Raw genomic sequence first — 14,460 nt, forward strand, 5'->3', positions numbered from 1 at the left:
ATCTAGGTGTCTAAGGAGTCTAGGAAGGTCTCCAGATCCAAAGACAAGGGTTGTGCTATATGTAAAAAGAAGCTACCCTCTGCTTGGGCAAAGCCCCTTTGCCAAGCTTGTGTGAGCAAGTTAATGGAGGAGGAATATCAGTCTCTGATGGGCAGCATCAAGCAGATGATCCAGGAGGAGGTTAAGGAGTCGGCTAGTGGTCTGCTAAAAAGCCGCCCTAGTACCTCTGCAGCTGCATTATATCCCTTCTCTAGCGACAGTGATGTGCTTTCTGGATTGGAGGAAGAAGGAAAATGTCTTATCAAATGACTCCTCTGATGATGAAGCCGCTTTTTTATACAGAGAACATTAATTCCTTAGTAAAAGTAGTAAGAGGTACTATGGGTTTAGATGATCAAAAGCCGCTACAGTCTATTCAGGACTCTGTTTGAAGGTCTGGGCCCCTAAGAAGAGAAGAAAAGTCTTGATAAAGAATGGAAAAAGCATGATAGGAAGTTTTTCATACCCTCCTCTGTTAAGCATAAATACCCCTTTGATGAGGAAGCGAGTACCTCTTGAGATAGAGCCCCAAAGCTAGACGCCCCGGTAGCCAAAATAGCTTTAAAAAAAGCTGCGCTCCCCTTTTGAGGATATGGGTTCTCTAAATGACCCAATGGATAGAAGGGCAGACATTTATTTAAAGGGGTTGTCCCAGTTATTTTTTTTGTTCTTTAGATGTTTCTAACTAATCAAATGTAACAGCTTTAACATGCACTTTCTGCATCTGTTGTTGCTTCTTTCTCAGACTTCACTGGGGGTCACATGAACTGTGATGTCAGTTTCTTTCCCTGCTCTGATGATTCTTGTACTAGCCTGAGAGATCAGATGAGTCTGTACACAAGACCTCACTGTGCTGGCCACGCCCCCTCCACTGCTGCTGTCTGCTCTCTTCCTGGATTCTTAACCCCTTCAGCAGCACAGACTCAGGGGTTTACTGAGTAGTTGCAGGCAATGAGGAGACAAATTCTGGGCAAAGGAGCTGACAGGAGTTCTGCAGAGCATTGCACAACAGGTTAGGGGGAAGATCCTGTGTGTATCATCAGTGTCATTGTACAGCTGGGTCCTGTAGTCCTACACATAGAACATACTGAGTCTCCCAGCAGGCAGACCTGTTACTCAGGGAAGACTTATTCACTCCCTTTGCAGAGCAGGGGGAGGGCAGAGATTGTTATTGCAGGTAAACAAAGGGCCAGAAGAGAACCAGGGAAATTAAGAAAAATAATTTGGCTGATTCAGCGGACTCCCTAAGATTATCGTCCAGTGGTTCGGCTTTATCCAATTCTGCCTGTAGAGCTATCTGGTTGAAGAGCTGGAACGGTGACGCTAGCTCAAATGCTAACCTTTGTGCCGTTCAGTGTTGGGAAATTCTTATTTGGCCTGGTTTTAGACTATCTTCTTGATAAGGCCTCTGATAAGAAAAAGGGTTTTCCTTTACCCAGTCAGCAGCTCCCTAAAAAAAAATCTTTCTGCCCCAGGTTTAAAAGAAGTTTTCATGGGAAGAGAAAGGTCTAGACAATTTACAGGAGCAGCAAAAAAGTCAAGAGGGTTTCTTTTTTCTGGGACACCAGGCCTCCAGTGGGCGGTCATCTGTCTCACTTCTCAGGTCAGTGGCAAAAAATCTCTGACAGCCCACGGTTATAAGAGAGGGCTTAGAATTACATTTTCAGAAGCTGCCAGCAGAGAGATTTGTGTTGACGACTATCATTCAGACCCCCCAAAACAGGCAGCCATCAGTTCAGAGGTTTAGTCCCTATTAGCAAAAAAAGTATTGGTGGAGGTTCCAAAGCAGGAAGAGGCAAGAGTATCTTACTCAAGTCTTTTTCTTGTTAAAACAAAAAACTGGTTCTTTTCGTACAATAATAAACTTAAAGTATCTGAACCGTTATTTGGTGTACGAAAAATTTCAGATGGAATCCATTGAGTCAGCAGATCTCAGGGATGCATATTATCATGTTCCTATCCATTCCCACCACCAAAAGTTTTTGAGAGTAGCAGTTCTCCTAGAGAACGGGATTCAGCATGCTCAGTTTTAGGCCCTTCCCTTCGGACTGTCTCGGGCCCCAAGGGTTTTTACTAAGATCATTGCGGAGATGATGGCTCATGTGAGGGAAAATGGCTTAGTGATCATTCCCTATCTAGACTATTTTCTTCTCCTCGCCTATTTAGATCACATCTTGGAAGAACAGATTACCTGGTTGAGAGCGGTTCTGGACAAGCTAGATTGGGAGATAAACATAGAAAGGTCCAGTTTGCACCAAAGTCAAAGATGCAGTTTTTGGGTGATGATCCTAGATTCAAGATCTCAGAGGTCTGTTTCCCTTACACAAGGCTCTGCTAATCTCTTCAAAAATTCAGAACCTTCTTTCTCGGCAGATAGTTTCCCTGAGGGAGGCCATGTCAGTACTGGGACTCGTGTCCCTGAATGTAATCAGGCTAGTGTTGACTTAGAGTCTTCCGATGATCAAGGGCAGAAATGTCAGGATCTACTTGGACAACATGACAGCAGTTGCCCATATCAACAGACAGAGGGTGGTACCAGAGCTCCGAGTCTGATGGCCCTAAGCCACCAGATTGTCAAACTAGCGGTGGATTCTCATTGATCTTTCTGCTGTGCATCTAAAAGGGGTAGACAACGTAGAAGCATATTTCCTCAGCAGTCATCATCTATGCTAAGGCAAATAGTCCCTAGATCAGGTGGTTTTCAACAGGATTTCAGCCTTATGGGGCATCCCGGAAGTAGACCTATTTAACACCAAGTCAAACAAAAAGGGGGGTGGTCGGGGGGTTCTGTCATAGGTGAGGGGGGAAATGAGATTACACTTACCAGTAATCGGTTTTCTTTGAGCCTATGACTGCACCCGGCTAATTCCCTTCCCAAAAAAATTAATAAATATTATCTTATGTGTCTTAGTTCTTGGAAAAGGACTGGAGATGGAGAGGATGGTCCCTCTTTTAAAGCGGTTTCCTGTCCTGAGGAGTAAGAGGTGGTCTTTCCATGGGTGCTGTCGTAGGCTCAAAGAAAACAGATTACTTGTAAGTGTAATCTCATTTTTCCAGAGCGGTACCCAGCAGAATAAAAGTTCATTTGACACTGCTGCAGATAATAAAGCAGTCTATAAAGTTATGTTTGACCCCAAACACTAAACAGTGCTTTTGCCATTTTTTCATGCTCAGAACTGTTGATAGATTCCCTTTTAAATTGGAGTAAATAACAGGTTTTCAATAAATGATACTTAAAGGGGTTGTCGGTTTCATGAAAAAATTGGATAACCTTTGGGATTGCCTGCATTAAAGAACTGGTAAGTACTTACCTGGCAAATCCCACACCGCCTCTTCAGCTCTGCCGGCTGGGCCCTATTTACCTGGCTGCAGTGGTGAAGTCACAACTCTTTGGTGCACTGCTGAGGCCAGTGATCGACGTGACGTGACTGCTGCAGCCAGTAAATAGAGCCAGGCTAGGATAATCAGAGAGGGGATCTCCTAGATAAGTACTAACTGGTTTATTACAGATAAGGAGCAACACATTTAAAGGGGGTATTCCAGTTACGACCTGTAGTCTCTTGTCAAGCTATGGTCGAACATGCGCAGTTTCTTCCTCTCTTGCTGGACCGAGTCTCAGCACAGCGATGTGAACACGCACTGACACACACATTCATGTTCATCTTATCTGGACAGTGGGAAATGAATGTGCTCGCCAACTCTACAGTCATTGGGATGCAGGGGAATTACTGTGATGTGCATGTCACACAGCACTCCTAGCAGCCAATGACTGAGCAGAGGTGCTCATGAACTCATCCAACCACAGCAGTGCAGCAAAGGATTATAGGAATTGTAGTTTCAGGACCCTGTTTCTGGCACCGCGGCCATGACAGTTTAAAATGATATAGGATTGCATCGAGAGCTAACAGGTTGCAGAAAAAGGCACAGGGGATCCATTGGAAGGGGAAATACATCAGGTTAGGGATGATACGGTACAGTAAGCTTGTAGTTTAGATATTTTTTTTTAAAATAGGTTAGGTCACCAAAATGACCCTTTATGGGTGAGTTCATGTCACCACTAGTAATTTCCATTGTTCTGATCACTTATAAGTTCTGGATTCCGCACATAACTGACACAAAGTTGCAAACAGACAATTGAAATTTTGATCTGTTGTGTGTTTTTTTTTTTTTTTTTTTAATCCTTCTCTCTGCTGCATCTTATATTAAACTATACATGATTGTGGTGGTATTGGACAAAAGTACAATCATCCATTTCTCAGCCAGTTGTAAAATGGATTTTCCCATCTTGTAAAGTGATGGTATATCATTAGCATATGGAGTGAAGCGATTGGGCTGGGTGCAGTCTCCTGGCTGTGCAAAGAAAACCAATGAAGGGGCATAGATCTAAATGAGCACTGCAATCCCATTCATGCTCCAGAATCTCAGAGGTCAGACCTCCACCATTCATGAAGTGATGACATATCCTAATGATATGCCATCACTTTAGAAGTTGAGGAATACCTCTTTAAACTATTGCTTGCTTAAGATGGTAGAGACAGGAAGGTGACAACCCCCATTTTGCAGGAGTATTGTTGTTTAGCCTCTATAGATGTGAAAATAAGTTTCTTATTCATTGAATAACTGTCTTAAACGCTTTAAAGGTTGAAATTGTCACCAAGCCCACAGTCTCATGTCACAGTATCTCGAGCTACTTCAAGCAGCAGCTCTGCTACCACTCGCCAGTCTCGCAATAAAAGAAAACGCATGGAAACCGGACAAAGTGAGGAAATCGGCAATGTTCAGTCTTCTGCTAGCTGGGCTAGACTGCCTCGTGGTTCAAGCAGCGCTGGGGAACGAAGCAGTAGTAGCAAGTTCCATATGTCACAACAGGCTACTGCAACTGGTAGCGTCACTATAGAGGAGATTGACCAGGACGGAAAGTTTGTTCATCTAAAAAATAGTTCTGATGAGGTAATTATTGTCTCATGTCATTCTTCCTTCTGTAAATATCATCGGGGTTAGATAATCTGTCACCATGGAAATGCAATGTAAGCTACAGGCAGCGGGTTATAAAGCGGGAGCAGCTGAGCAGATTGATATATAGTTTTATGGGAAAAGATTCAGTACAACTTGGCATTTATACATTTAAATTCCTGCTCAAGCTACTTTCACACTGGCGTTTTGGCTTTCCGTTAGTGAGATCCATTCAGGGCTCTCACAAGCGGTCCACAACGGATCAGTTTTGCCCTAATGCATTCTGAATGGATAAGGATCCGCCCAGAATGCATCAGTTTGCCTCGCTTGCAGTGTTTTGCTGTCTGCCTGATGAAGCGGAGCCAAACGGATCAGTTTTCTCTGGCACAATAGAAAACAGATCCGACTCCTATTGACTTTCAATGGTGTTCAAGACAGATTCATCATGGCTATAGAAGACATAATACAACCGGATCCGTTCATGACTGATGCATGTGGTTGTATTGTAACGGAAGCGTTTTTGCAGATCCATGACTGCTCTGCAAAAAGCGCTGGTGTGAAAGTAGCCTTATTCTGGTCTTTGAAGTCAGGGTGGCGGTGCGATCAGTGATTGACAGCTATCTGTGTACACAGTCAGAGAGAAGGCTGTCAATCACTGATGGGACTGACTTCTTGACTTCAGAGCCAAGAATGAGCAGGAATTTAAAGGTAATAAATTATAACTTACTGAATCGTCTTCCGTATATATCAATCTGCTCAGCTACATCTGCTCTATATAACATGCTGCCTGCGGCTCCGACACCACGTTCAATGTAACTGGTTCCCTCTTTGACAACTGAGTGTTCAGCTTCAAAACGCCCATCCACTGCAGGTGGATATGTCATATTAAATGATACTTATTGAAATGAGGGAGCAATTACGTACGGCATGCTCTGCCTCCTGTATTGAGCTTATACTGACTGGCTTCAATGTTTGCAGTTATCTGTGCTTACAGCAACTGATCAGATGACTACTTGATCACATTTTGCTCTGGGAAAATGAAAGCTGTAACATGTTTGATCTGTATTTGTGAGTGAGGCCCCGGGTCTCCAACAACTCCCTGAAAGTGAGAGAAATCGGAAAGGGGTCATGAGATTACCTTAGTAGCTATAAAGCAGATTTTCGTGTATGTAATGTTCATTTAAAGAGACTTAATAAGCCCTTCATGTACCCTCAGATTCCATGGGTTGTATGAGTTTTGTGGATCCCCACGTTATGAGGCTGGATTCAAATAGGTTTCATGGCTTTGTTGTGTTGACAGCTTTGGCTTATAACAATAAATCCTACGGTAGCAAAGTAGGTGGAACCGCGCTCTGTTATACATGGGGTGCCTCTGGAAGGATCCTTTTGATGCACCGTATACAACAAGCAGAGATCTGGGGCACACCCTTTTTATTAGTGATTATACAATGGTCCTTTGTTCAGTATACAGCCGTTTTCATGTATGCAGTTAACAAAACAACGTATGTTCTCCTGGTGTAGCCAGCTTTTTTGTCTAATAAATCCTGATATAAATGACAATGTTTTGGTCGTACAGATCTTTTTCAAGTTACATCTGGAAGTAAACAGACGGCACCACTGTGGGATGCTTTCCCAGTACCGGTTTTACATTTTTAATTTTAGATGCAACTTGAAAAAGGTCTATACAGCCAAAAGGTTGTCTGTTATGTCTGGATTTATTGTCTGCCCTAGATCTCTGCTTATTGTAATACATTTTGTTGCATCACCATTGGCTTGGGGAGTGCATCATCAGAAAATGACCTATTGTTTAAAGGGAACCTGTCACCTCCCAAAACCATCCCAAGCCGCCAGCAGTACCTGCGTGTAGCCCGCTGTGTGTTTCTGATGATGCCTTTCTTCCTGAAGGCAGATGCAACAAAGGTACTGAAAATGTTGTTTTATCCCCTGCACCACGCTCTTCTCCACACATGCTTGAAGTCAAGGGGGCAGCGGCCTCCTTGCTTCAAGTCACAGAAACCACGTCCCCTTCCGTGATTGACAGCGCTTATTATAATAATAATAAAATTTATTTATATAGCGCCACAATATTCCGCAGCGCTTTACAAGTTCATAGGGTTCATATACAAAACAAAAATAACTGGATAATATGCAACTGAAACACTAGGAGTCGGGACCCTGCTCGCAAGAGCTTACAATCTATGAGGAATTGGGGGTGACACATAAGGTAGTTGATTGTGATAAGTAGGATTTTAGTCATTATTGAACTGACAGGAGTGGTGCCGGCCGATCTGCTTCAGGTTTGGGACTACTAGGGGATCGAGTTCAGGCCAGAGGAGATGGTGGAGGAAAGGTTTAGTTAGGGAATAGTCAGTTTAGGTAGCTTGATAAGCCTGCCTGAAAAGATGTGTTTTTAAAGGGAACCTGTCACCAGGATTTTAGGTATAGCGCTGACGACATGGGTTGCTAGATGGCCACTAGAACATCCGCAATATCCAGTCCCCATAGCTCTGTGTGCTTTTATTGTGTAAAGAAAATGATTTGATACATATGCAAATTAACCTGAGATGAGTCAGAGCTTGAAAATATGACTCTTCTCCGGTCACACAAGTAAGATATGACTCTTTTTTATGTTAATTTGCATATGTATCAAATGTTTTTTTTTTGTTTTTTTACACAATAACAGCATACAGAGCTATGGGGACTGGGTATTGCGGATGTGCTAGTGGCCATCTAGCAACCCATGTCCTCAGCTCTATACATAAAATCCCGGTGACAGGTTCCCTTTAAGGAACGTTTGAATGTGGAGAAGTTGTAAATTGACCTAGTATTCCGGGGCAGAGTATTCGGTGCAGCTCACTGACAGCGCTTATGCAGCGAGTTTGGCAAAGCCAGCCAAACAGCTGGCTGTCAGTCACAGGGAAGGGGGCATGGTTACGGTGACTTGAAGCAAGGAGGCCGCTGCCCCCTTGACTTCAAGCATGTGTGGAGAAGCGTGTCGGGCAGGGGATAAAACAACGTTTTCAGTATCTTCAGAGCATCATCAGAAACACGCTGTGGGCTACATGCAGGTACTGCTGGCGGCTTGGAATGGATTTGGGAGGTGACAGGTTCCCTATAAATAGTTTTTTATTTTATTTTATTTTTTTTTTTTATTATACAGATTTTGTTTTAATTTTCAGTGTCCGTATCGATAAAAAAAACAACTCAAATGATGCAGTTTTTGCCCTGACCACTAGGCCTGAAATACGTTAAGGCTCCCTGTTTTTTGAGAGCAGCCTCATGGGCCATAGACTCAATGGACAGGAGGACACATTGCTTTCTATAGGAGAGTTTTCTAGAAATGTGTGACCTGTAGGTCGGGAGATGTCACCTATTGTGTATGATGGATCATGTTTTTATCTATACAGAGGGTGATTATCTGTCATTGTAAGATTATTTTTCAGTAGCCATCACATTATCTGTACAGAACAGGAAGTCTTGACATATTAGGCCTATTGGTCAGTGCAAAAGCTGCATGGTTCTATGGTCTAATTAAATATAGATTATGACTTGGAAAATACCATAATTCCACAAAAAGTGTTTAACATAAAATGAGATTTAAACAGTAGGTCATTTTCTTCAATGTCAGTCAGGTCTGTTTTCTAATACTGCAGTCTATGCTCTTCAAGCAGCAGATCCCGATGGACTGGATGTGAGGACAGTATGCACGGAGCTTGCCTTGCACAGACTGGATTTGCATGTATGAATAAATGTTTTACACTTTCCTTTCAGGATCAAGCTCTAGGCAGCTGGAGACTTAAGTTGAGCATTGGAAACCAAGAAGAAATTGTATATAAATTCACAGCCAAATATGTGCTGAAAGCAGGGCAGTCTGTTAAGGTGAGTAATCTTTGTATGGCTCTGGAGTGGAATAGGTAAAATTTCAAAATTCAAAAATATCTCGCTGAAACTCTAAGGCCCCTTTCACACGAGCGAGTTTTCCGCGCGGTTGCAATGCTTGACGTGAACGCATAGCACCCCCATTGAATCCTGACCCCTTCATTTCAATGGGTCTGTGTACATGAGCGTTTTTATTTTCTTTCCACGCACCAGTTCTGGCCCCATAAAAGTGAATGGGGCTTCAGTGAAAAACGCAAGTGAGGATGCAATGCGTTTTTCACTGATGGTTACTAAGAGATGTTGTTTGTAAACCTTCAGTTTTTTTTATTTTTTTTATCACGCCCGTGAAAAACCCATTGCACATGCGCCGAAAAAATGTAACGCAATCGCAGACAAAACTGACTGAACTTGCTTACAAAATTGTGTTAGTTTCACTGAACGCATCCGGAGCCAATCTGTCATGTTCGTGTAAAAGAGTGTCGTGTGTTTTCAAACTTGTCAACTGCCTTCAATATTTGCCGGTTTTTCATGGCATTGGTACTTTTTTCCACAACCGGAATTCAATTCTGTGCTGCAGTAAAAAGAGAATTTACTCGCTATTTCTTGCCTGATTCGTGCGTGGAAACCATGGTGGATTAGCCATATGTGTATTGAATGGGGTAAATTCTGTGGCCAGGTTCCAAAGCAAAAATGCATGCGTCATTTATTTTTTATATTTTTTTCTTTAACCTGTATTTCCATTGTGTGAACATTGAAGCTGCATATTTACTTGTCTTTGCCACAGTCCAACATCAAAAATATGCTTTCTTTTCTAGGTAAATGCATATTTAATCATTTCACAGTAAGAGCAGTTTTCACACTTCACAAATACAACCTGAATTAAATGGAAACCTGTCACCATGAAATTCACGGTTACATCAGGCAGAATGCATTGTAGTGGTAGCTCAGTTGAATGTAATGATACCTTTCACATAGCGATCCATTCTGGACAAAAAGTACTTGCATACAAAAATATATTTGCAAAATAGAAGTTCGGTGCACTGAAGACGGTCCCAAGCCTCTGTGCACTCTTGCACCTACTGCTTCATCTGCCAGTTCCTCCATCTCCTCGACCGATAGGGCAAGGCAAGATGTATATGCAAAAACCTCTCCTTGCTGCTCAAGGAGATAGAGGGGCTGGCAGAAGGAGCAAAGGTGCACAGAGTGGCTCGGGCCCACCTTCAGTGTTCATTTGCATATAAATTAAAAGTATTTTTTTTACTCAAATGAAGCAAAGGATCGCTAAGTGAGCGTTATTGTACCCAGCACTCATGAGCACCTTTATTCAGTGCAATTTTACATAAAACCTTTTTTAAAAATAAAAAAGCTCACATTACATGGTCACCAGAACTTAAGAAAAGTGAGATCCAAATGGCAGTACACATATATGCATCTCAACAAATGGGCGGCAAGTGTCCTGATTAGGTGCAGTAGATGCTCATCATCTTCTCCTTTTAGTAAAAAACAAAACCCTGGCACTTGTGTCCTAGCTGTGACAACCTTTTTTTGCTGAGAGGTTCTCAGACATTTCACACTTGTGACATGGACAAATTTACAATAAAAGAAATCATATGAACCCCTAATATCATCTATTTTCAGAAAGTAAGCACCTAGCACATTGTCCAAATGATCCTGAGCACTTTATACACACAGGCAAACTATTTTGTCATCAATTTTGGTGTTGGTGACTAAAAGTGGGAGCTAAGCATAAAGTTATAAAGTTATAAGCACCATACCGCCTAAAGTAAAAGTTTGACTCGTGCAGGGTTCGTACATACCACTTATGCCTATCATAGAGATAGAAGGCCAGGTCACCAGAAAATTAAGTGCTGTGAAATGTAGATGCAACACTTGATAAAATGATGGTATATATCCAGGGAGTATAAAAATCCACCTTTATTAGTTGCAAATTAAAAACATCCTCCTGGAGCAAATGTGACCTAAAAACTTAGCTACTTTTACACTGGCGTTTTTACTGGATCCGGCAGGGCTCAGCAAAAAACGCTTCAGTTACTGATGATACAACCATCTGCATCCGGTATGAACTGATCCAGTTGTATTATCTTTAACATACCCAAGATGGATCCGTCATTAACTCCATTGGAAGTCAATGGGGGACGGATCCGTTTTCTATTGTGGCAGAGAAAACTGATCCGTCCCCATTGACTTGCATTGGGGGTCATGACGGATCCGTCTAGATCAGTTTCACAGGACGGAAAGCAAAATACAACATTCTCTGGTATGGGAACGGAATGCATTTTGGAGCATTCCGTTCTGTTCAGTTCAGTTTTGTCCCCACTGACATTATTTCAGGCGCAGATTGCGTGTGCCGCAATCTGCGATTCCATGCTCTTGCCAGGTCTAAAAAAAAAGTGGGCGGGCGTCTCATTCATCATTTTCTACGCCTGGTTTTCTACGTAGAAAATGATCTAAATGCTAGGAAACTGTCGTCCCCCCCCCCCCTGGATATATACCTTCTTTTTATCAATAGTTGTCTACACAGACCTATATCTGATAATTAAAAATGTAACAAGCTATGATATACAGGCATAACACGCACATTTTTCCCCCCCATATATATATATATATATATATATATATATATATATATATATATATATATATATATATATATATATATTTTATTGCCCCAGTGTACCTATGGCTGAGTTCACATGAATGTTGTCAGAGGAACAGAAATTAAACTATCCTTTGGTTTCAGTGGGTATTTTGCCCAGTTGTGCTCATTTGTCAGTTCTGAAAGGGTTCAGTTATTTCTCCCTGAAGAGACTAACAAACTGAACACAACTGATGCTCAAAATAACCTATTCAAACAAATGGGGATAAAAATGGATTTTATATATTTATTTTATATTACTGCTCCTCTGACGCAACAGAAATTCAGAAAACACAATGCTGATTAAATATTTCCTATAATTGTTACTACAGCTCCATGCAAGGCTTTGTGTCTCCATGGTGAACAGTCAGTGTAATGTAACCCATGCATTGGCCGGGGTGAGAGGAGGTCACGGGAGCCGTATCAGAATGGGAAAGTAGAAAAGGGATGAAGATCTGCTAGCTGCCGAAGGCAGCAGATTTCTGGATTAACACATGTCCAGTCAGTTGTTTACTTGGAGGGAATGGTCCACTGGAACCAAGTTCTGAATGGCAGGTTGCTTAAAACATTATTGAAATGATTGTGCTTTTTAATTCAAGGTAACCACAAGCATATGTAGATGTTTTCCTTGTCAATGTTGCCTTCAATGTGTAGACAGATTGAAAGTGGGTGCATCTAAAAACTAAAGTGTAACTACTTCTGTCTCAGATATACAGCGCTGATGCCGGGGTCGCCCATAGCCCTCCATCTGTTCTAATCTGGAAAAACCAGAGTTCTTGGGGTACAGACAGCAATATCAAAATCTCCCTGGTGAACAGTGATGAGGAGGTCAGTCCAAAGAATTGCTCCATATTTCTGTGTGTTTTTAGCGTATTGCTGTATAAGACTGCACTTTCCAGTTTTCTGTCATATTTTATATTATTTTGCTAATGTGTAGGGACAGGTATAGGGAACATTTTTCTAATGTACTTTATAGTAGAAAAATAGGGCTGAAATGTCCCTTAGCAGTGATCTTCCTAACAGCGCAGTGCTATATTAGGGAGACTAGCTGGAAGCTGGTGTTCACTATACTCTAATACTGACATAATGACTAGAGATGAGTGAATTTCATATTTTGAAATTCATTCACGCTTCGTTTGGTGGTAAAAGTAGAATTGCGTTATGAATTCCGTTACTACGGACCATAACGCAATTCTATGACGAAATCCCTTTAGAGGCATTCCATTATTCATTCCGTCATAATGGAACTCTATGGGCTGCAAAACATACCCGTCCCGTTCATAACGGAAACGGGACAGATCTGTTATGCATGCCATAGACTTCTATTATGACGAAATCAATAACTGAATGCCTTCCGTCATAGAATTGCGTTATGGTCTGTGGTAACGGAATCCATAACGTAATTCACCTTTTACCAACAAATGAAGTGTGAACGAATTTCAAAATATGAAATTCGCTCATCTCTAATGGTAACCAATTGGTGCCACTCGATTACACTGCCAAGGCTCCGATCACAACTGCCACTGCACCACCAATGAAGGGGTGGGGGCGACCACCAATGAATGTAAAACGCATTAAATAAAGTATAGGCAGTGGGATAACAGGGCATGGGATCCCCACCTGAGGGGTTAATTGCCGTGGATCACCCGCTGCCTATTCTTGAATTAATGTGTTTATATTCATTGGTGGCGCAGTCCCTCCCCTCCCTACTATCGCCCCATTGGTGGCAGCGGCAGCCGCGTCAGTGGAGAGCAGCGCATGCCATGTTCTCTAACTGATACTAGGCTGCGCAGCCTAGTATCAGTAAATAGTAAGACCCGGTATCGTATCGATCCGGGTCTAAAAGTATCGATACTTCAATACCCGGTTCAACTCTACTGCCATTTTACTTTACTTTCTGCACTAGGGCTGTGTACGTGTAACTGGTTAGGTTTTGAGAGTTCATTCTGAAAGTGGTAACTTTTTTCCACAAAATGGCTTTGTGTGTTGAATCAGTTCAGTCTGCAGTAATTGGTGTAATTAGTATTCGTGTTTCTTATAACCCTGTCTTCGCATTACTTCATCAGGAAGTAGCAGTTAGAACTGTAACAAAGACTGTCGAGTCCACTGTAGACGTAGAAGAAGATGGTGAGGATGAAGAAGCTGAGTTTGGGGAGGAAGATCTATTTCACCAGCAGGTAAACTAGTCTACATACCACTTACATCTTGTATAGGGTGTGATCTGTCAGTCACAGGGCCAGCATGTTGCATCGCCTTACTTCCTTGGGGGGGGGGTAATTCCTCTACTACTGGATGCTGTCGCATTACCTTACCTCCTTAGGCAGAGTAATTGCATTACAAGTGGATGTTGTGCATCCTGTCTCACTAACCCCTGGAGTAATATCATTATCACTGGGCACGGTATATACTGTTGCAGAATAGTTGCGCTTCCTTCCACAAGTGTATGCAGCCGCCCACATTTGCATATTGTGACTACAACGCCACACTAAAATAGTGCTACTAGCCCCAAATCTGGAGCTTCCTATCACGTTCCTCCCCCTCCACAGGCGGACTAATCGCACTACTACTGGGCGCAGCATATCCTATCCCACTAACTCCTTTCACAGTTTGGGTAATCACGCTGTTGGGTGGAAGGATTACTCCAATGTTGGTTACTGTGTCCGCTAGGTCGCGGGGCAGCATTGGTCCTAGCACCGGCTCCCGTACTTTTGGTCATATTCCTCCCCTTCCACAGGTGGAGTTCAGTCGCTACCACTGGACACTGTATATCTTATCCTGTTTCCTCCTTCTGCAAGTAGAGTTTTCATGCTAATGGGTGCAGTGATTACACAAACGTTGAACACTGTGCCTGCTATGCCAAAACGAGCTATTTGTCCTAGCGCCGGCTCTGTACTTCCCGTCCTATTCCTCCCCTTTCACAGGTGGAGTATTAG

General features: G+C 42.5%; 1 protein-coding gene across 1 annotated transcript in view; it reads left to right on the forward strand.

The window, feature by feature from the left end:
• The window catches only part of LMNB2 (lamin B2), an 89,188-nt gene that overhangs the window by 61,817 nt on the left and 12,911 nt on the right, over positions 1-14,460 (forward strand). The window contains exons 8-11 of the mRNA XM_040417826.1: positions 4,680-4,989; positions 8,764-8,871; positions 12,236-12,355; positions 13,594-13,704. Coding sequence (XP_040273760.1) covers positions 4,680-4,989; positions 8,764-8,871; positions 12,236-12,355; positions 13,594-13,704 — 649 coding nt within the window. The remainder of the gene's footprint in view (positions 1-4,679; positions 4,990-8,763; positions 8,872-12,235; positions 12,356-13,593; positions 13,705-14,460) is intronic.

This window comes from Bufo bufo, chromosome 2 (assembly GCF_905171765.1).
Source record: "Bufo bufo chromosome 2, aBufBuf1.1, whole genome shotgun sequence".
Taxonomy (NCBI): Eukaryota; Metazoa; Chordata; class Amphibia; order Anura; family Bufonidae; genus Bufo; species Bufo bufo.